General features: G+C 33.1%; 1 protein-coding gene across 1 annotated transcript in view; it reads right to left on the reverse strand.

The window, feature by feature from the left end:
• Window positions 1-256: 256 nt before the first annotated feature.
• Window positions 257-24,456, reverse strand: part of LOC129219456 (uncharacterized) — a 100,252-nt gene continuing 76,052 nt past the window's right edge. Inside the window, exon 2 of the mRNA XM_054853852.1 lies at window positions 257-3,160. Coding sequence (XP_054709827.1) covers window positions 2,510-3,160 — 651 coding nt within the window. The 3' untranslated portion in view covers window positions 257-2,509. The remainder of the gene's footprint in view (window positions 3,161-24,456) is intronic.

Genomic DNA, 24,456 nt, shown 5'->3' on the forward strand with positions numbered 1-24,456 from the left:
CAAAATATTTCCTCATATGTTTGTAGTAGTTGAACTTTTGTATTAAAAACTGAGAAGAAAAATCGGCACTCGTATTCGATGTCTATAAATACGATTCAATGATGAAAATTTTCAAAAATATATTAACGGGTAAAAACAAATGAATAATAGTCATGAAAGTAACAAAAAATCAACCAAAGTTTACTTCTAGTGACGTTAAATGAAATTTTAAAAAAGAAATGAAACTCAATATGATTACAAAAAATATTTATTGCGTAGACAGAAGCACAAAAAAGCGTCAACTTGTAGAAAGTTAAAATAATTCCACTTTAGTGAAAAGTTTAACAAACGCCAGCCGTAGTTTCAACAATATAGATTATGCAATTTCATAAATGATTTTGAATTGAATGATATAGCGTATGTATACCATCCATTCAATATATCATCTATTTCTGCAAAATTCTAGACATCTTCATTTACAGCTATCATTGCTGTTGATAGGCTGGAAGAACTATAAACACATGGACATAAATGTAATATTACACTTTTTAAATATAATAAATTCATGTTTGAAATACAAACACTAATAGTACATTGAAAACTTGTAAAAAATCTCGATATAAAAGTTGAAGAGATATACATTTCGCAGATGTTTAAATCAATGCTTGATGGACAATGCTCCATAGGAAATTCGAATTCAACAAGTTACACGCAGTAGTTCCCAACCTTTTTGAGCCCATCGTCCCTCTTTATAAGTTGACTGACACCTATCACCCCCCCCCCTTTCTTTGTAACAACACTAATGGTCTTAATACACGGTACAACTTTAGTTGTAGCAACTTTCTCAGCACACTAACAGATTTACAACAAGTATTGGCAGATGTAACTGAGTATACATAGGTGAGATCACTGACGTTACGCAGTCTGGAGAATTCTCATTGGATAAAACCTGCAACTAGGTGCAACTATTGTATGCAATTGTCAGCGACATCGAGCAATATTTCCCTGTAGAAATACATAGAGTTGCAGGAAACAGTTGCAAATGGTTGCACCATGTAATAAGACCATTAGTTGGCGATTGGTATTATTGAAAAAATAAATTGTCTACTATTAATTTGAAATAAAATCTATATAATCAAGCAATTTTATCCAATCACTCTTAAACTAAAAATAAATAAATAAAAGTACCTATTTTTACATTTTTTTTCTCTTTACAGAACGAACTAATAGCAATTTGATGGAAAATATCCGACTAAGATCATTGCCGTACTTTTCAAGAATAAAAAAAAAATTAAAATTATTAAAAAAATGGAATATGTTTAATTGAAAACACTACAAATTTTAATTATCTTTTAAAAATTTAAATTAAAGAAAAATTAATTGAACATTCTCAAACTTGGCGATAAATGATGAAATAATTCCTCAACGTTCAACCGGGATATGAGGAGGAAGTTCTTGAATTTTAATTTGTTTCTGTTTTAACTTGTGATTCCTAGTTCGAAAAATCGGTTTCGTATGCGTTTTCAGTTTCGATATTTGCTGGCTTTTTAATATTATTCTGTTTTAAAAATTCATCGTCTCCTACCGCCCCTCAAAAAAGTTATCGCCACTTGAGGATCCAAATTGTCCACTTTGAGGGCGATCACTTCCAGGATAGGAACCACTGAGTTACAGGCTTGATTTAGACTAGATTGCATCTCCCCCTCAAATGACGAAAGTCATATCTTGGGTGAGTACAACAACTAGGTAACTACGAAATTGGCAAAATATATGTAATTGCAAAGAAATATTCCATTAAGTCAGGTCCACAGCATACTAGAACTATGTAGCCTGTTGTGGAAACTTCACAGATGATACCTATAATTTTTATAACTATTTACGTTGATTATCAGGAAAAAAAAAGTATCCCTTCTATAACTAAGCTAGTAGTTGTTCAACATATCAAGATTGCAATATTGAAGCAACAAGTGGGCAACACAACGTATCTAATTTTAGAGCTATAAATCTTCACAATTGGCAAAAATCGTGAAAAAATTTTTTCTCCAACAAACAGCAGGATTGAAGTTACCTAGTTGCAGTGTTCACCCCACGATATTTACCTCTTCTTTTCTTCTTCAACATGATGAAAGAGATTGACAAAATGTATGTGCTTCTTCATGTGTTTTACAAGTTAAATTATAATGTGGCTCTGTTTAGTTTAGCCAGGTTCTTGACAATGTTTATTGCTTCTTAGGATAACAGCGAAGGGTAATTGGCACTGAGTTGAGTGTGATTACGTTCGTATTAGTTCTGCAAAACTCAAATCTGTGCCAATAACATTCCCCCTTTTCACTGAACTCGCCAAAAAGTAGTTCACATTGTCAGGGTCATGGATCAACTTATCAGAGCCACACTATACCCAAACTTGCACAAGACATGATATAGCGCACATGTTTTCATCACCCTTTCATCATGCTGATGAAGACATGGAAAGCGCATGAGTGTAGGCATAGCTGAAGAATTTCAATGTAGGAATTCAGCAATATGAAAGTTATGAATCCTCCCTTAAAACCCAAACGTTTTCCTCACTGGAACAAGAACTGGAACATGATGCTGAAAGTCTAGATGGTGAGGCTCTTATATTCTTCCAGTCAAAGTTGCAAGGAGTTTCACGGATTGTCGAATTCTGCAAGGACATCTTGCGAAAATAAGTGTCTAACGAACTTTTCGATGAATTCAAACTACGATTGGATGTTTCTAAGTTTGGGCAGGACGGGACTCGAATGGAATCCAATCTTTTGAGTTTCACAGAGTCTTCAGACACCAAATCAGCATGGTTAACATTGAGTTCGAGGTTGGTATTATTCAACATACGTGAAGTCTTCTTACAAGTAATTGGAAGAACAGCTCGTCTTTTAGATTCAGTGCGAATCAATGTTGGGAAAGAAGTGATTGAGCTTATCTCTCCTTGACTACCATTTGGTGATGATCGAGACTGATAAATAAAATGAGAAGATGAATCTGTTTCTGATGTTTGTGATATTGATGACAGTCGTCTAGGATTGGTAACAGTAAGGTTTGTTGACGATGGAATTCTTTCGCAGGTAGAGAACCTGAACTTTTCTGCTCCAGGCAGTCGGGGCTGTTTCATGGTGGAACCAATAAATGCAACTTTTCCGTTACTCTCCGGTGATGCCAGGATCTGGAAAAAATAAGAAATTTATATATATATATATATATATATGTATTTTAAAACAGGATAGTTTTTATGTAACGTAACTACTTGAAATATTTTATGTTTGAATTCTTCATTATCAAAAACGAATATTTAAATCAAGGAATGAATGAAACTCCCACAATAGCATTAAAATTGCACGTTAAATTCCTCTGCACAACCTCCTTAAACCACCACTAGAAGAGCATCAATCAAATGAGATTGTAAATAAGTAAATAAATAAATATACAAAGAAAATGCATACGAGCATTGCTCAAGACTATCGGTTTGGAGCGGAGGGAGTAGACAAAAAAAAAAAAAAATGGTTCAACCCTTTTTCACATCATAGCGCTATGAAAAAAATACGCGTTTTCATAACATTACATTTTCCTCCGGAGTCTATTTCAATAATTCGATAAAATAAAAAATGTAATGAACTTGTGAAGAGGGCTCTTCTAGTTTGGAGGGCAAAAATTGAATACGATTGCAAATGCGTTATCCAATCAGTTAATTCCGTAGAAGGGAGAAGCGCAAGCTTTTTATCAATATACAGGGTTTCCGAAAAGTCCTTGCCACAATTTAAAAATTCATAGAAAAGTACCAAATTGTCGTATGAATATGCGGGTAGTCACATAATACTTCACAGGCTCACAAATTTATGACATCGTAAAAAAAAAAATGCTTAAAGTAACTGTCACAGCCAGCATCAACGCGCAAGAAATTGTGCTACTTGGGTTATTCGTTCCTACACAATTTGTGAAACAGTCTTGTGGATATGAATTTGAGTACAGTTTAGATGTGGTTCGAGCAGCAAACGGTGCGCACATTGAACTCTGGTATTTAAAGGTATTGCTTTCTGTTTAATAAAATGATTAAACACTTCACATTACGTTTTTCTTACTGTCACGGTTACCTTTAAACTTTTTTTACGATGTCATAGAAAAAATCGTAAACCTGTGAAGTATTACAGCGCAAACCGCATTTTGCTACGACAATTTGTTGCTTTTCCACGAATTTTTAAAATGTGTCAAGGACTTTTCGAACACCTGGACGTTGTTCAAAAAAATACATTTTTGACCGCATTTTACATTTATAATCCCGACATTTAGGAAAAAATTTCAAGTACTACTATTGTCACCATTTTACCCAAGTATCTGCTTGGCGATTTAATTTTATAAGCTTCTTACATTTCCAACGCTATAAATATCCATCACTGAAATGTGTTCAAAAATATCCAGATCAGGGTGGCCACTTCAACTTTGTACGTTTATAACTGCACATAGTGATCTATACTGGAAATTTTTCGATGAATATAAAAATAATCAATACGTTTATTTAAATGATGGTTTATCAAATCCTTATTAAATAACAAGGAAAATAAAACCAATCGAACAATCATCAGGGCGGAATTATACTCTGCAAAAAGTTTTAATGGAAAATGTTCTATCTTACACCTTTTGTGTACGAGTTCCTAATTTGAAAAGTAAAGAAAGCCGCTGTGGTAAGATAAGTTTCCTATAACTCAAAACTTAAACAGATCAAATTAAGGTCAACCAACCAACTTGTTGTTCGCTCCTAATCTAGATGAATCAACTCAAAAGAGAGAATCATTAAAAGGTTTCAAATTGAGGCAAAAATGAAAACTTTTTCTTTTCAGTAGGAAGAAGACAGGATGAAACGTGAAAACACACACACACACACATATTATATATATATATATATATATATATATATATATATATATATATATATATATATATATATATATATATATATATATATATATATATATATATATATATATATATATATATATATAGAAAACATAGTATCAAATATTCAATTTCGCAATCTGAAGACTTTTCTGGAAACCAACGGCAATCGCACGCATTACTACATTTTTCTTCATTGAAGCGTTAAGTCCTTAGGCAAGGAACACAAAACTTGCTTCCTTACCAACAATTTTAACAGCACTTTTTTCGGTAAAAATAACTAAGGATAAAAGTTCATGTTTTTACTGAAACGTGACTGAATGTTTCCTATTAGGAAATATATTCTTTCGTGCAGTTTGATTTCAAAATCCGACGGAAGAAGTTCATAAAAAAAGTCTGACTGAATGAGTTTCGATTTAGGATTCCCATCAAACGTATATGATACAATCAGGGGCGGACAATCCCGATGCGCCCTCCCGTCTATGCGCCCTTGCTCCCTCAAGTCAGAACACCTGTTTTTATTAAACTTTTTTTTTTTTTTGATCTACATTTATTTTTTGGTGCAACTTCCTTGTTATAATAATTATTTTTATTTATTTATTTATTTATTTTTTATTTTATTTTATTTATTTTTTTTTCTTTTTTTTGCGCTAGCAAACTCGTGCAACTTCACACTTCGCTTTTTTTTAAATCTTTTCTTTAAACCCGTAAACCTGTGCATCATCGTCATTTTTTTTTTTTTTTTTTTTTTTTTGTGCCCTTTGAAGGCCAAGGTTGGCGCCCTCTTGCGGGACCCAGTCCGTCCCTGGATGCAATCGAGCTTTGCTATCGGAGTACAGTCGCCTCCCGCTACAACGCGATCCGACTTACGCGAAATGGCTATAACGCAATTTTCTCCCCCGATAAAGAATTTTTATTCCTAACGCGAATTCTTCATCCGCAACATGAAACTTTTCCGAAGGGAATCGCGGTTTTTTCGTGAATGGACCTTCATCCCTTTGGCATCACTGAGAGCGGAAGTTACCACACCGTACTAGTCTAAACATCGCTTATACAAATAACTACTCCTCATTTTCCATTTATTTTTTTCATTCTATATGGGGAAATTAATGAAATATAATGACACCTAAGAGCGCTGTTTCATTTAAAGTTTGTGAAGATATAAGGAAAAAGAGAAAGTTTCAACAACTATAGTGCATTTGTTTTTCTTACTACATAATATACGTACCGTAGTGGTTTATTTTACGTCTTCTTTTCCCATTGATCATTGATTTTGTGCATCGTAGCAGTTTATGTTAAATAAAACGGATTCTTTTAAAAAATACAATAAATAAAAATTCAGTTTTTTATTTAAGAAATAGTAATGTATAGTTAAGAAATGGTTTTTAACAGTTTGAGGTGGTGTTTACAAGTGTCTTTAATCGTATGAGTATGTTTATAAAAGTTTTACACATACCCTTTTCCACAATGCGAAATTTCAACCTACGCGAAGGGTCTTGGAACGCATCCCTCGCGTAAGTCGGGATTCGACTGTAATGCTCTAGACTAGGAATTCTGAATAGGAGTCACTAACAAATGAAGAAACACATGGTCGCCACTTTTGGCGACAAAAATTTGATGTTTTAGTAGCCATTTTCAATTAAATGGTCACCCGTTGACGACTTTCGCCCACTAATTCAGAGCTTTATACCGGAGATATTTTTTAATGCTTAGCTATACTTTTTGTAAAGCAGAAACTTTTTGTAAAATACTAATTATAGCATAATAGTGAATAGATACAGTAGAACCTCATTTCTTCGGAGTTTTGTAATTTGCACAATCGATTGTTGCGGGTGTGAGGTTTGTACGTACATATTTGCACTTCAATCCAGGAATTTGGTTTTTAACTTTTACATACTTGATGTAAGTAACCATAACAATTAGTACATTTTGCGGGTGGGATGAAAAAAAGTCACATCCTGTACAAATCATTCTTTAAACAAAATAAAAACAAAGTTGATACAAAAGAAAGATACATAATGATTACTGACATTCAAATACATAATACAGAAAATCTAAAGTTTAAAATTAATGCATTAAAGTACAATGTATATACAAATGAGACGCCCGTAACAACGGGTTGAGCAATTTGAAAGTCCACTAATCCATCGATCCGTTTTTTATATCATGATTAAAAAGTTTTTTTTTTAAATAAAAGTAAAAAAACAACAATGACATTTTCAGCAAACGAAAAAAAAATCCTTGTAACACTTGATTAATCTTGTTGAACTCTCTTTTTCTTTCTAAAAGATTAGTGGTTTCAGAGTTCGATTTTCTACAAATATTTTTCAACTCGTTAAACGAGGCCTGTTATTTAGAGAGGGAGAGAAGCGATTTCTATCATCCCCATCTTCAAGGCTTTATTAAATATCATGTATTTATATGAAAGGGTGTATTAGGGTGGTTCAAAAAACCTTTTTCAGTTAGAGTCCAGGACACCCCCTTTTTTTTTTTTTTTTTTTTTAGACTTACTAATAGTATTATGCTGTAAAAGTTTTAGCTTCGTACTCAAATTTTAAGACGGTGCTCAATGATCCCTTAATTTAATATTAGCCGTAGCATAGAAAATGCTACAAATTTAGAAACATCTATATATATAAAAATGAATGTTTGTCTGTATGTCATCCATGAACTCAAAAACTACCCGGCAGATTTGGCTGAAACTTTCACCGTTTGTTATTTTTGGTACTGGGAATGTTTATAGACCAGTTCGAAAAAAAATCCGATCGATAGTTCCTTTTTTATTCCAATTTAAGTCACAATCCATTGAATAAATACGAATAAAATTATCGGCTGCAGAAATTAATTCGCGTGAAAGATCTCATTGATAAGAAGTTAGCTGTTGCATTTCTCTTGAGTTTGAACAAATAAATTCTTTCTTTATTGTTTTATGGCTTTTCATGCAACGGGGGGATTTAAAACTTTTTCTATTTGATATTTTTAGCGATTGATTGATCTTGCAAACTGCGTGAGTACAAAATTTGAGTATAGTCACGGCTTCACTTGATACCTGGACCGATTATTATGAAAATTGCTATATATATGTATTTTTCCACGGAGAAGGTGCATAATATGCTCATTGAAGCCACTGACCACCAGGTGGCACTGCAGAGTAGCAACTTCTGCCCCGTTCAACCGATTGTCATGAAAATCAGTATAATGATGTATTTTTTTGTTGGCGTAGCAACACGCATCGGGTATAGCTAGTTTGTAAATAATTATATTTTTGCAATGTGTATACATATTACTAGAGTATATTATAATATGTAGCTTTGTTTTTTTTTTCAATTCAATGTATTTTCTTAACCCCCCCCTCTCCTTAGTTATGAAGTTTGGGGGAGGGGGTTGAGCACCATCTTTCAGTTGAAATAGAAAGCTAAATTCTTCCAGTATATTATTATCCACAAGTCTAAAAATACTGAGGGGTGTCCCGTTATCTAGGAGAAACTTCTTTTTTTACATGTATTTTTGAACCACCCTAGGGTGTATTGTTATGCTGTTATTTTAAATAATCTTTATTGAAATATATTTTCACACTGTAGATTAATTAGAATAACACCTTAATAAACCCTTCTCCTTAAAAATCAAAATTATACCGCTTTATAATTACGCCCCCTCCAAGAAATATATTGAATCGCTGGTCCGATTATAACCAAGGCTGCGGAGTCGGAGTTGGTCACTCCCCCCTCCAGACTACAACTCTGCCGGAGTCAGAGTCGAACTGATTATGGGGTAAATGAGTCAGAGTCGAAGGCTGTAAAAATCCTGGAGTCGGAGCCAGTCATTTTCCCTCTGACTTCGCCGCCCTGGTTATAACTCTTAAATACTTCTGTCTGTTGACTTGAACAGCATGTTTATCACAATACTAGGCAAAGTGAAACAGCTTTTTATCATTGAAGATAGAACCGCTTTTTTACAAGACACCTTTTTTAAAACAGAATCTGTAGAAAGCTGAAAAAAAAATTCATTGAAATATTAATCAGAAAAATACAAAGTTCACAATGAACACGTGTTGCATTTCGTTCAATTAAAGAGCGATTTTTCAACTTATCGGACATATTGAAACGTTTGAACCACGACCACGTTTAAAAGCAGAGATTGAAAGTCCAAGCAAAATGATTTTATTTTTTTTAAATTTATTTATTTATTGACAGAAAATGAGTACATATAAAGGTTCAAGTTATTTTTTTTTTTACAATTTCAGTCTCGTGAAGATAAGGAGGACTAGGGAACGGGGGTTTAGCTTTAGTTACTTTTTAAGAAAATGATATACAAACAAAGTGTAAACTATTTGATTATAGGTTTATTTCAAAATACGTATTGAAATCAAATTAAACCATTACAAGCTTATGAACGGATAAAAATTCAATGAAAATAAATACATAACCTTTGCACACCCAATAACTGCTTTATAATAAAGAATTCACGACGCGGTTAACATAAGAAAAATGCCGCATTAGTAGTACCATTTATGGTAAATAGTTTTACATAATCTACTCTATTTTTACAAGCACGATTCTCAGACGGGCATTACAAATAAAATAATGTGCGATACAAAATGCCCTTGTGGGGCACTGGCATGCACAAATTTGCCGGTAACTTTCGCCCGATTGTGATTAAAAAATAGCGATGTCACTTCAACGGGAGTGAAAATACCATACAAACTCAGGGTTATCATTAACTAAGACATGCCAAATTTTTAAATGAGGCACAGTTGGCAGCATAAATATAGTAGGGTAACAAGTTTAACTTTTTAATATGTATATACAGCAAAACCTGTCTACAATGATACTGTTGGGGTCTAAACAAATATTGTTTTTGACAGTTTATAGTTAGAGACAGTTGGATTATTCATGCTGACATTTTGCTGGGACCGAGGAAAACATCATTATAGGCAGGTTTAGTATTACAGACAGTATCGTAATACACAGGTTTCACTATAATAAATATATTGCTATCCTTGAAGACAAACTATGAATATTTTTTTATTTTTTATAACGACATAGTGATTGGATCAGAATAAAATACTTTAATCTATCTCTTGAAAAGAAAATATATGCATCCCTTGGGCATGAGTAGAGGATATAGAGAGGTGTTCGAATAGCAGACTGCTTCACCGACTGAGCCGTCTCTAGACTTCGAGGAAATGGACAATTGCAAGCGGGCGCCCCGATGGAAGGTCACTGTGACCTCTCAAAAATTTTCTTACTTGGCAAATTTTGACAATTCTGTAAACTATGCGGCAAAATTATCATCATTCGACAAAATTTGGAGTTCTATTTGGCAACATTTGAAGTTCCATTCGGCAAAATTATTATTACTCGGCGAGTTTTGAGTTCCATTAGGCAAAATTGAGATTTCCCGGCCTAAAAAAATTAAATTTTGGACTCCCCTGATAGTAAATATTGCGGCGAAAAAGTATATTTTTCTTCAATTTCTTCGGTCTGCTATGTTCATTTTTCGATTATCCGCGTCTTTCGATTTTTCCTAGCCCGAATAATCTCTCGGGAGATCAGTGTTTTCGACTGCTCATTAACAATGATTAAACTATTGGGCCCTAAAAACTTCAACGTCCGGTTAATTGGATGAAATTGCAAACATTGAAGTTCGATAAAGGGGAAGTACGATAAACAAACAGTTATCCTACGGTAGAACCCTTTGACTTGTTGAATCATCGTTTCAGTTTACGCAATACCGTTGATATTTCGATCATGAAATAACAAGCGTTGAACGCATAATTTCGATCACAATTTTTTGACGCAAAGCAGTGGTTCTCAACTTTTTCACACTCATCGTACCCATTTTGCGTATCCCGACAGAAACTTTAGTTGTATTAACAGGGGTGCCCACCTAGGGGGGGGGGAGGTCATGGCACATACTGCGACATTGAAATTTTTAGGGAGTGTGTGTTTTGAGGAGTATTTTCCTCTGTTGGGGGGTGCTCTCGCTTTTGGGTGGGCGGGATGGGTACCCCTGGTATTAAGATGTATTAAATTAGTTTGAGGCTTTACAATCAAACTGTTAAAACTAAAGTTAAAAAGAGGAAATTTGAATTAAAAATAAATCAAGATTTATTTTTATAAACATTTTATTCAAATGTTTTTATAAATCAGACATAGTATTTAAAATGTTTTACAAAACAATTGGCAGGACCGCTGGGTTTGTTTTCGTAAACAGAGTTTATTATGTGATTCCAATTTGACTAAATACATCCTGGGCATTGAGCTTTCTTCTATACCTATTCTTGAGGTACACTAAACTTGAAAACCCTTTTTCGTACAAGTTGTAAATCTCTGACGGTCCTTTAACACAGCATGTCCTTAATTATTTGTATTCTTAAGACCAGTTCTTCATTAATGAATAAAGCAAGTGCAACTAACCTTTCAAATATTAATTGAGATCTAACTCATTGTACAGTACTTTGTTAATTAGTATTACGCATGTTTCATTAAATGACTTATTTTTTAATTTTATTATTCATTAACATTTCGTTCTTTATTCATTCGTTCACTTGTTTTCTTGTTTGTTCATTCACTATTTTATTCAATCATTTATTTTTTTCTCTCATTATATTAATTAATTCATTCAGTTATTTATTCGTTTATTGTTTCAATATTTATACATTAACTCATTCAATCGATAAAAAAATATTTTAAATTATTAAACAGACTATATTACCTTAGAAAAATATTTTGTTTTTCACTTTTTTTCTTTTTTGAAGGTACAAATTTACTGCCAAAAATGAAAATTAGTACTTCACAGCAAATTTTATGATAAAATACATTAGTCTTTCTTTATGCTTTGTAATTATCAAACTAACTTTTAATTTATTCATTTTGAAAAGGTTATCTTCAGGCCGCGCCAAGCCAAATCGGCGCCGTCATGCGAATGTCTTTTGAGCGCCTTTATACAGTGGCTTTCGACAAAAATATTGTTAACACCTGGACTGAAGTTTTGTAGACAAATATGACGTAAAAATTAATGCGTTTGGCATTTAATTTATTAAAAAACAGTGGGTAAAACTGTGTATTTAATTGTGAATTACAGTGTAAGTTTTTACTTCATGTCTTAATTTATTTCGATTTCAGTAGCTCCTCTGACATGCTAAAGTGTTTTGGAAAAAGAAAATATTTTAAATCATACTCAACGTCGCTGTAAATATCTGTCTAATCACTAATTGATGAATAATAAATCAAACTTTTAAGCCTGTTAAAACGTGACAACAGGGTACTCGTTATAACTCTTATTTGACGTACAGAAGATATCCCACCTTAAAATCTGAAACTGAAATCCCTTCCGGTAAAACCAACAGTTCTAAAATATGGAAGCATTGAATATGATATCAAAAACAAATACATTGTCCAAAGCTAAAGCTCTTTTTATGACATACAAATAGTTAAAGACAAAGGAGGAGACTCGAGAAATTATGGTCAAGTCGTTACTTTTTGGAAAAAAAAGTTAAGCAAAATTGTTGTCTACAATACACAAACATTACGCACAAGTAAAACATACCGTATTACCCCCGCATTAGCAGGCATGCCGGAAAAAAACGAGGTTGACCAACATGCAGGGAAATTCGAGTTTTCCGGCACGCCGGATAATTCGAGTTCTATTTTGCAACAAAACAAAAGTTAATTTCCCTATTCAGTTCCAATCAGAAAGCAAACCACTGAAGGAAAAAAATAAATAAATCCCGAAAGTAACTTTCTTTTAAAAAAACTGTATTGCATAGATATGTGCTTGTTATTTATGGTGCGTCATTATTAACGGATTTAATTATATGTCATTAAAGTAACCAATTCAGAAGCAATCGTTGCTGTGATCTGTTCATAATTTTTTGAATAAATTATTTTAGGTTCCTTTTAGAGCGGCAAGTTTAATTCTTATTTATTGAATAGCTATGATAAATTCTTTAGCACAGTTAAGGGGCGGTAACTTAGTGCCGCCCCGTGTTTACTTAGTTTTAATTTAATTTTATAAAATTATTCCGTTATTTAACAATATTTTCTTGTTAAAATAACAAATTATATTGTTAATAAATATTTTTACAAAATTAAACTTTTTATTAATACTAATAAGATATAGAACTTATATTCATTTTTAAGCTGAACATATATTTTTATAGTATTTTTTCCCCTAACCTCGATTTTTCCGGCATGCCGGAAAGGACCACGCAAGTGTTATTGAAAATCTGGTGACCCCCGAATTTTGCGCCATGCCGGATTCTGCGGGATAATACATTATGCAAATGGACTTTCGTATTTTTCAAGTATAATTACATGAAATAGTCGAATTACCACGAACAATAATTACAAATCCCAAAAAAACATAACTTATACAGTCGAGCCCCGCTACAACGCGATTCAACTTATGCGATATGGCTACAACACGATTTTTTCACCACCAAATATTTTTAAGTCACCTAACGCGAATTCCTCGCCCGCAACACGAAAATTTGAAGAAGGGTATCGCGGTATGAAAGTATCGGCTTCGTTATTGGTTACTAAAAAAATTTTTTCGCGAATGGATCTTCATTCCTTTAGCATCACTGGCAGCTTAAGTTCCCATACCGTACTCGTCTGAACATAGCTTTATTTGTGTATACAAATAACTACTCCGCATTTACCATATTTTTTTCATTCTAAATGCGAAATTTGATAAAATATAATGACACTTAAGAGCACTTTTCCATCTAAAGTTTGAAGAAATAGAGAAAGTTTCTGACAATTAAACAAAAGCTAAAGGTTCTCTCGATATGCTTGAACAACTAAAAAATGCGTCGAAGGTAGCACGACAATTACGTATGAATGAATCTTCCATATATACAATTAAAAGTCAAGAAAAGGAAATTCGTAGAAGTTCGCTCAGTAGTGTCAAAGCAGAACGCAAAATTTATGAAAATGGAAGCTGTTCTTGTATTGGGAATAAAAGAAATCAGGAAGAGGAGTGTTGTCATATAGATGGAAACGGTATAAAAGAACTAGCGGAGCAACTGTATTTGAAAATCTAGTAGAATAACGATTTGATCAAGCAACATAAATAATCAACATCTCCATTTTTTAAAATTACAAATATTATTACTGGATCTACTGTACTTTATTATTATAGCACATCATTTTATTAGTAAAACATACTGTACGTACAGTAGTGGCTTATTTTATGTCTCTCTTTCCCGTTGATCACTGATTTTGTGCATCATAACAGTATTTTATGTCGATTAAAACGGTTTTTTTTAGAAATACAAATGAAAATTTAGTTCTTTATGTAAGAAACGGTAATGTATAATTAAGAAATTGTTTAAAATAGTTTGAGGTGGTGTTAACAAGTGTTTAACGTAATTAGGTATGTTTATAAAAATTTTACACATTCCCTTTTCCACAACGCGAAATTTCGACTTACGCGAGGGGACTTGGAACGCATCCCTCGCGTAAGTCGGGATTCGACTGTATTGCACTAAGTACAATACAACATATTCACTTTAAGATCTAAATGAGGCGCAAGAAAATTTCTTGCGCCTGACGTGCTCAGACTTGTATATTATAGACATACCGAAACAGCATTTATGGCTCCACATTAGGAAGAAAAATGCTAATGTACTCTTTAATCAGCATCATGTGTGCTTTCAGTGTGAAAGATTTCACTTTTGACTAGCATGTTTAGACACAAAAAGGCAATAATTTTTGCTTCAGATAGGCTAAGAGAAGATTGCTTCTTTTAATGAGCAGTGTAATTTCACTGCCACTGTTGGATATAATCATGCCCTGATGAACGCACGGTCCGACAGGCTCATGGACATTACAATTTTTGGGGCACCAAAATTGGATAAATGTCTTTCTTCATTTCTTTCCTTTTTTGAAAACTTCCACATGAAAAATGACCGGACCCTGGATATATTGAAAAGTTCAATTTTATTTCTTTGGTTGGACAGATTCCCTCCATTTGGAGCATTTTTGGTTGGCAGTGTTCGGCGCCTTTTTGGCTCTGGCACCGTCGTGCGCCGCAAGACCTCGCACATAGGGACGGTGCGGCCCTGGTTATCTTAACTATTTCATTTTGCGCCACATTCCCTCAAAAGTATCGCAGTTAAGAAGAATTAAATTATTGTATGTCATAAGATTTGAAATAATTGCGTCAGGAACAAGCATCGATACAGAGAAGTAGGGGAAAGGAGGGCACAATGTGAACATTTTCTTTGATTTCTTAATTTCTCAAAAAATATTATCTATTTCTATGAGCAAAAGTGTCCCCATGATTAAGTAATCTTTTCTTTGTACCCTGGAACTTTTTAAAATTTTTAAGAAATTATTTCTTTATTTTATGAAATTTTTAAAAAATGCCTTCAATTGTTCATATGTGCCCCTATAGGGGGAAACATGTGAACAAGCCTGGGGCACATATGAGCGCGATTGAAAAATGCAGGACAAGCATCGTATTTCAACAAAAAACCCTTTGATATAAAACATTTACGTAGATGACAATTGCATTGAACGGTTTGCAACATATACCGTGTCAGTTTAAAGTACGTATACAGTAACTGTTAATAAGAAAATGTTTTTTCCGAACTATATAACTCTGCTCACTGTCAAATTTCAAAGTTTCGAGCACGTTCTAATCACTGCATCGATTAAAAAAACTTATAGGACTAAACAGTACAAAGAATATTCAGTAAATTACCGCCCATTAGCCAGGGCTAAAGCAGAAATGCGTGAAATACACCGCCAGCTCAGTCATTTCCAGCCGAGGACTGCAGTTTCGTGCTTATTAGCACTCATCAGCCCGGCATAGGAAAGTGACTGAGCTGGAGATGGAAAACCTCTTAAGGAAGCCAAGAGTGCGAAACATACTGGTAGCTAATATAGAATTAGCAGACCAGACAATGAATATACCTTGCCTCGCGTTCAATCTTCGAGTTGAACCGATCCATTACTTCGGTCACTCGTCTGGTCTGCTAATTCTATATTAGCTACCAGTATGTTTCGCACTCTTGGCTTCCTTAAGAGGTTTTCCATCTCCAGCTCAGTCACTTTCCTATGCCGGGCTGATGAGTGCTAATAAGCACGAAACTGCAGTCCTCGGCTGGAAATGACTGAGCTGGCGGTGTATTTCACGTATTTTTGCTTTAGCCCTGGCTAATGGGCGGTAATTTACTGAATATACCTTGCCTCGCGTTCAATCTTCGAGTTGAACCGAACCATTGCTTCGGTCACTCGTCTGGTCTGCTAATTCTATATTAGCTACCAGTATGTTTCGCACTCTTGACTTCCTTCAGAGGTTTTCCATCTCCAGCTCAGTCACTTTCCTATGCCGGGCTGATGAGTGCTAATAAGCACGAAATTGCAGTCCTCGGCTGGAAATGACTGAGCTGGCGGTGTATTTCAAGTACAAAGAATATTTTATTATTTAAAATTTATTCTTGCTATTTAGTGCGTCTAAGCATCCTACAGAATATGATGGTGAATTTTAAAATTAATTTAAACTTCATTTTTTTGATTTTGTATTACTTTTTTCTTGTAAATATTATACAACACAACTTGCTGGCCAACCATTTAGTAACAAAAGAATTTAAGAAATAGAAAATAAATGAAAAAAAATTAATAATTAACAATAAATTTACAAATTGTAGCAAATTAATAATAATTATAAATTTTGCACTTTTTTAAACACTTATAATAACCCTACACTAACATTCATATTACGGAGAGGATATGGGAACTGTTCGCATGTGCCCCTACACGTTGTGTTCACAAGTGCCCCGTCATCTAACTTTGAACTACTTTTCAAAAATAAAGAATTCATAATTAAATTAAAAAATTTAAACATTGTCAGAAACTTACTTGAATGTTCATATAATGGCTTGTAATAATTAGGTTTCGCTTATTAGTTAGTTTAAAATATGTTTTCACGTGAAGAAGGGAGCGATAAAAATGTATAAAACACTTAATTAAACAAAGACGTAGGACTAGTACTGTCATTACTTGAGAATTTTTCAAGATTTTTGGCTTGACGTTATCCTAGTAAAACATTAAAACAAACCATGTTCATATGTGCCCCGTGCTTACATGTGCCCCCTTTTCCCCTCCGTTATATAAGCAGCAAAATCGCGTTTTAAAAATGAAAGTTTTCATTTGAAAATATACTAGAATACTTTTCATTCAAGTGGCACAGTTATTTGAATAAAAAGAGCAAAACAAACATGTGGCAGGCCCGTCATTTAAGGGGGCTAAGAGGGGGGATGCCCTTAGACTTTGGGAAAATAATGTATTTGCATGTAAGTGGGCACGGTTTTTGCCGTTTTTAAGTATAATTTACGACCAATGGTACCGAAATAGAAGTTCTCTTTACTTTCTACCTGTCCAAGTTCAGTAATGAAGAAAAGGCTTCCTAAGTTTTGAAATAACTGCTTGCTTTTATACGAAAACGTATGTTTTTTCGAACTGCTTTCAGTTTGTAATTCTTTTTGAATCAAAAGGGCATATTAATACTGTCGAAAATGTATACATATTTTGTACTATTTTCGCTCAGACCCCATATTTTAAGTCCCACAATTCCATAAGAAAAAAAATATTGCTATCGAAAATTCGGCCAGTGATCTCTCAATTGATTCCAAAAAAAAATCTTAATCTAAACGTATAAAGCTCGCAAAAGCATTTGTTTTTCTTCGACTTTTAAAGCAGAGTGAATATTTCTGTTAGATTACTGCTTTAAATTGTAGGTTTCAGGTTGCACTGCCTAAAAACACTCCAAGAAACCGGTCTTCAAAGTCAAGAGGCAGCTTTGAAGCCGGAATTAAACCTGTTTTCACCAAATTAAGAAATTTCAAAGCAAAAGAATTATTTTTTGCTCGAAACGCAGTTCATTATGTTAAAGCAAATAATATTTTTAAAGGTTTAATGTATGAATGCTATCAATGTTTTTCAAACTATCTCTCTCTTTTAAGCATCATAAAGAAAATTTTTACTGAAAACTTTTTATAATAGTGAAAAAACAAGTATTTTAATGCATATTCTTGCAAATACTAACTTTTAATTTAATAAAATATTTATAGAAGAGTTGTTGAACTTTCGACTGAAAACATGTTTATTTTATTTTCGTCAGTCATGTTGGTTAGTTCTACAATCTATGTTCCAATATGCGATTTCTCTCCTTTCTTTTGACCGTTAGTCATTAAACATAAATGCTCCAGTGTGTTAGTGTGTTATGCAGTTCTGGATATTCAAGACGAATTTTAACTCAAAAACGTATTTAACAGTTGTAAAACGACGTTGCACGGTCAACTTCGAAAATAAAAGTTGTGTCAAGTGAAACTTGTTCAACAATCAGGCTTAAATAAAAGAAAAACAAATAGGGTAAAATTTCCTTTCAACGTGTAAAAAAATAAAAATCTTGTGACTCAAAATTTAAATAAAGACCCCTCTGATTTGCTTGAAAATTCCAAAGAAAAAAAAACCCCCACTATGTGAATTTCTGAACATTAAAGAGCCACTGCCCCAAATTTGGTCAAGATCGGAAGTAAACTGAAAGGCCTGCTAAAAGTAAACGGCGGATTTGTATAAGAAACATCACACAGCCACAGACATCGATTATATATATATATATATATATATATATATATATATATATATATATATATATATATGGCATCATGTGCAGTATGACTCAAAATTTAAATATCTTTGGATTGTTTTCCAAAAGAAAAACCCTATGTAAATTCCTGAGCATCAAAGAACCTCTGCGCCAAATTTGGCAAGATCCAACGTATACTGTAGATTTGTATAAGGAACATACATGCCCACCCACATACATCCATTTTTACAGATACAGAAGATATTCCTCCCTCCTCCCTTTTTTTTTATAGCGGACTACGAATGAACCCGCACATTGTCGCAAAGGAACTTAGATTCGAAAACTTTTCACGCAGATAAAATGAAGATGTACTGGGAATATTATTTTTAACTTAATATTTTACTAAATCATTCAAAAGAACTGGAGAGAGAAGTAATGACGTGAAAACTTGCATAAAATAACGCACTATAGTGAGTTGTATTTTGTATTCAAATTAAAGAAGAAAAAATGTTTCATTTTCTTAGTGGCTTTTTTTTTCTTTTCAAGTATTTGAGCGCACTTTTATTTATTTATTTTTTATGTAGAGGAATGTGTGGCAAAGTGACACAGTTAAAAAAAAAAATCACATTTTTCAAGATGAAGAAATTGAAAACTAGTTTTAAAAACTATAGTACACAATGTATTTAATAACAAAACTTGCATTGACATGTAATTTTTCTCATAAGGTAGTACATTTGTACCGACAAATAAATGTGACAACAAATGTCGATTAAATTATTTGAAAAAAAATTTCTTTAAATGATTGAGTGCATAAATTAATAAATTATGAAACAAACGGGTAAATAAATTAATGAGTAAATAAATTCGTGAATAAAATAGCTTGTTAATGAGAAAATAATCCAGTAGAAATAGCGTTAGGGGTCAAACAAATTGCAACAGAAATGATTCTTGTTTGAAATGGTAGGTAACATGCTCCTTATAAACATACTAAAAATATACATCCGTACTGTTGGGACAAATACGTTTTTTGGTCGCCATTTTGAAAAATCAAAAAAATTTTCAAATTAAAAAATATCATTTGTGGTATCAAATGAAAGAAAATTTTCAGCGAAAAAGGATAAAATATGAGATATTTAAAGAGAAGTGAACATGCTAAAAATATTCAACCGTACTATCGCAAAAAAGGGTGTTTTTTAGCCGCCATCTTGATAAGTCATGATAGAAATTTAAAAATAAAAAACAATCATGTGTTGTATCAAATGAAAAGAAATTTCAAGCTGAAAAGGAATTTAGAATGAGATATTTACAGTGAAGTGAACATAGTAAAAATATACACCTATGCTACGACGAAAAAGTGATTTTTTTTGGCCGCCATCTTGAAAAATCATGAAACATTTCCAAAATTGTTAAAAAAAAAAAAAAATCATGGATGCTGTCAAATAAAAGTAAATTTCACACTGAAAAAGGATATTAATCAGATTTTTGAAGCAAAGTGTTTTTTAAGAGGAATTAGGTAGGAAATGGTAAAACAATTACAACATGCTTACGTGAACTTGTGTTCGCACCGCAAGTGCTAATGCAATTCTTCGTAGACCATAACCCATTTGCTATTCTTTCAAGTGGTTTTTGGAATATTTTTTTAACGGAATGGAGGACAGCAAAAACAAAGTTACTGCAGAAAATTTTCTGATGTCATTGGAAGAAATAACCAAGATAAACTCACCGGCAAGGGCTTTATTAACGATGAAACTACTGAAATTAGACCAAGTAGTAACGATGAGTAACGCGAGTACTGAAAATAGGACTGTCATTGCTGGTGAGATTCACTACGTAAATTCACGTCTTTCACCATAGAGGATGCTTGCATGTATCTTCTTAGACAATAACGCTCAAGATGCTAGTGGGTTTTAAATCACGAGTTATCTACTATGCCAACTGCACTATTTGACCATAATACTCGGCCAATGAGAAAAACAGATAAATCTTCATTGCCATAGTCATTAGATACCTTAAATGTTAATACAATATCACCAGAGTACTTCCTACTTTCTTGATGGTGGCGCATTGGTTCATCAGATACCATGATCCACGTCTAAAATATTTGGAGCTACGAAACACATAAAAGCAAAAGATGTGGAAAAGAGACCATAATAATCAATGGGTATAAGAAACTCAATATAAAAGACATGGAGCACATGTTGCACATAAAACAGGTGCTAGTTGAAGTAATATTTGATGAAAATTCAGCTATAATTATTCCGAAAAACAATTTTCTTTCCAATTATGTAAACAAACGTTTTATCAAAATACTGGCGAGTTGTTGTCAAAGGAGAGGTCATTCTGTGATTCAAGCGGAATTTGACGCAGACACGGTGATAGTGAAAGAAGCGCTAAAAATTGCCCAGGTAAAACGCGTGACGGTAGTTGCGGATGATGCAGACATCTTAATCCTAATACCATATCATTCTTTTAAGAATATTTTAATACATCACCTCCGAGGGTGCCCTGTTCCTGTCACTGTAGGGATTCACCAGATGAATATACAGTTTGCCACATAATCTTAAAGTTTGTGACATTCAAGCCATTCAGAAATCTATTGGCGGGAAAGCCTTGTTACGTTTTCTTGAAATGCCATAAGGAATATACAGTAAGAATATTTAAACTATTATTTGTATTTATTAAAACTGAATCCAACATCGGCTTCCATGTTAACCAACTAATAATACAAATAAATAAAAATATTAAACACTAATTTTACAAAACGCGAAAGTCTTTAAAACTAAGCCTACTGAGTTACGAGGTAACAGTTCATAGGAGGCCCGACTTCAAATGGTTATTAAAAATTAAGAGATCGTATATGATTAGTTAGGTATTAAAATAATTCATCGTATAGTAATTAAATCAGTGTTTATGTTATAATTGGGTGTTTAGTTGATTTTTGTAATGGAATTGTAAAATAAATTTGATTTATATGATTGTGCATTAAATCGTATGTAAGTATGACTAATTAATTTTTACTTTTTAGTTCCTTTTTGTTTTTTGAAGTCTGTTCTTTTTTTATTTGAAAATAATTTATACAGTACCTTGATCTTTAGAGATATCTATATTTTAACTGGAATGAACTATATCGTTAGCACGATTAAACACAACAATTTCAAAAACAACGGAAAATGTTCAAAGTTGAGCATATCACCGAGTCTATATGACTCCGACGATGTGGTTTTCAAATTTGAGGCAATCAAATACTTATTTTTGAAATTTTGCACTTACTCAGGAATGAAACAACATGTGCTCATTTTTGAGTATGTAATAATTTTAAAATTTAATATTAACCGAATAATGTACTCAGTTTTGAGTATGAAATAATTCAGCACACACATTTAAAGCACAAGGTTTCAACAAAGTTTAAAACTAAAAGTGCTCCATTTTTGAAAACTTCATTTTTCTAAGTGTAAAATAGTGCCAGATAGGAGGTGGCTCTGCAAACTGTGTATGATATTTTATTATTTTACTTTGCCCCATATTCCCCTACAGTATACATTTACTAACTTCCATTTAATGCAATAAAGAAACCGAAACCGTCCCCATTAACATAGAAACAAAACATTATCATATTTCGGATTGTAAGTAACATTTATCTTTTTATTTTTCATAACAATTTAACCCGTCACGGATGGTGAATGCATTTACGTGTTACAAATTTTTCCGAATTGTTTCGCTATCGATACAAGCAACACCATTAGAAAAAGAAAGCAAATTCAAACAATGGAAATTAAAACAGCATCATTTAACACTTCTGAAAAAGAAGGGCAATTCACACACGTGAAAACTAAGCATTATCCGATTGGTTACGGCTAAGCCACAAGTCACGACGGCATATTTTACTTCAGCGAGTTGGAAGAAATAATTTGGAACACTTGAAGCTGTAACATAACGCTTTTAACACGTCGGGGGGGGGGACGTCACCTTTGACTTGGATTGTAAAACAACGCATCGGAATGAGCAAATTCAGAAAAAATAGGAAAAGGTAAGAAAGGACTCCAGGCTAAAAACTTTCTAACGGTTAAATGTCACTGTTTCGAAATACACGTGACGTTGAGCGGGGTAAAAAAACATGTGTCTTTGGATAGAACAAATGACACCAAAGCCTAAATCGCAACAAGTTTTTCTTTCTAGGTGAAAGTGGAAACTATCAATTACCGCGACGAGAAAATGTCGCTTTTACCGGCGACGATAATGGCACATCTCTTGCATTGGAGAAAATCAAGGTTTCACTAAGGTGATCATCATTTTCTTCCTCAAAACCGAGACATTTAATAATTTCCAGCAATTGCATGTATGTACATTTTTTGAAAAATCATATGTTTTACAGTTTGTTTACTGCAGACGGGGGTGCCCCGAAATTGAATTTTTGGGAGGGCGGAAATTCTCAATTTGCCGAATGGAACTCCAATTTTCGCAGAATGGTGATCATTTTTCCGGAGGGAACTCCAAACTTTGCCGAATGATGATACTTTTTAAGAATAGATCGCCAAATTTTGCCGAATGATGACGATTTTCCCAAAGGGAACTCCAAATTTTGTCGCATCAAACTAAATGTAATAAATAAACTTTTGGGAGGTCAGAGTAACCTCCTATTGGGGCGCCTCTGATTGCAGAAAAGAACAGAAATGAAAGATTTAAAAAATATATATATGTAGCATTGTAATTAATGACACAAACTAGCTTGTGTACATTTGCCGTTGATTTTGAATAAGAATAAAATTCTTGGTTGAATTTCATACTTTTACAATTAGCATTGCTTTAAGAATTACGAAAACTGCAACTGTCTGTTTCGAAAGTCTAAATTATTCATACGCAAAAACACGCTTTCTACAGATACATTAGAATGAAGAATTATGGAAAATTTTACATTAATCACATTGGCATGAAAGTGGGAGAAATGAAAACACACGGAACGACTTTTATCCGAAGCAATTCCCTGTGTTCCATTCTGTCACTTCAGGCACATGAACGGACACACCGTGATCGACTATCTGAATGAGGAATTAATGCTGTTCAAAACCAGGGCTGCGGAGTCGGAAGGAAAATGGCCGACTCCGACCCCGGGATTTTGAAACGCTTGACTCCAACTCCGACTCCGGATTTTTTTTAATTATTTTTTAATGTATTTTTTCAACTCCCTCTCTCCCTTCAGGGGAAGGGGGAAAACCTCTAAACAGAGATTGAAATATTAATTCTTTCTTATGACAATTTCACATTTTGTTTTTTTATTGTAAAAACACAAGACGCATTTAACGTTAGGAATTCAATTTAAAAATCAAATTTTCCAATAGTTACGAGTTAAAAAGTGAGATGACTTAAAAATCCATTTTTAAAAAATTTTAAAAGGATTATCTGTAATTTGTCCCCTTTTAATGTTTAACAATAGATATTGATCAAATCGTGTTTTTTCAATTTTTGAAAGCTGGTAACTTAAGAGAAAAAAAGCTTTTTTTCTAAATCCAAGTTATTGAGAGGGTGTGGTTTGCCCCGGGTGACACCCATCAGGTAGATGACACCCAAAGTTAATTTCAGAGATTATAAAAATATAAATACTTTAATTCTGAAAATTTTCGCGAATATATTTTAAATTATATTTCGTCAATAAAATTTCAACGAAAACAGGGCGTATATACGTCAGGAGCTAATTTTACACAAAATGCTGCGGTATACAAATTTGTACGAATAGCTTTTACTATACCTATATTTCTTCTTTGCTAAATTTTTAATTTAAATTTTATTGGCTGCTTTAGAATTAACTTTAATATGAAGTTTTTAAGATTAACTGCAATTATTGAGTGTTGTAATCAAGAAAACATTTACACTTATTTTGTTCCATACTTTTTAGTGAGAACCAAGCTTATAGAAATAGTCTTAAAAAAGAAAAGAACATTAGATTATTTCATCGGATCTTTTGGATTCGTACTT

The sequence above is a fragment of the Uloborus diversus genome, chromosome 3 (assembly GCF_026930045.1).
Source record: "Uloborus diversus isolate 005 chromosome 3, Udiv.v.3.1, whole genome shotgun sequence".
NCBI lineage: Eukaryota > Metazoa > Arthropoda > Arachnida > Araneae > Uloboridae > Uloborus > Uloborus diversus.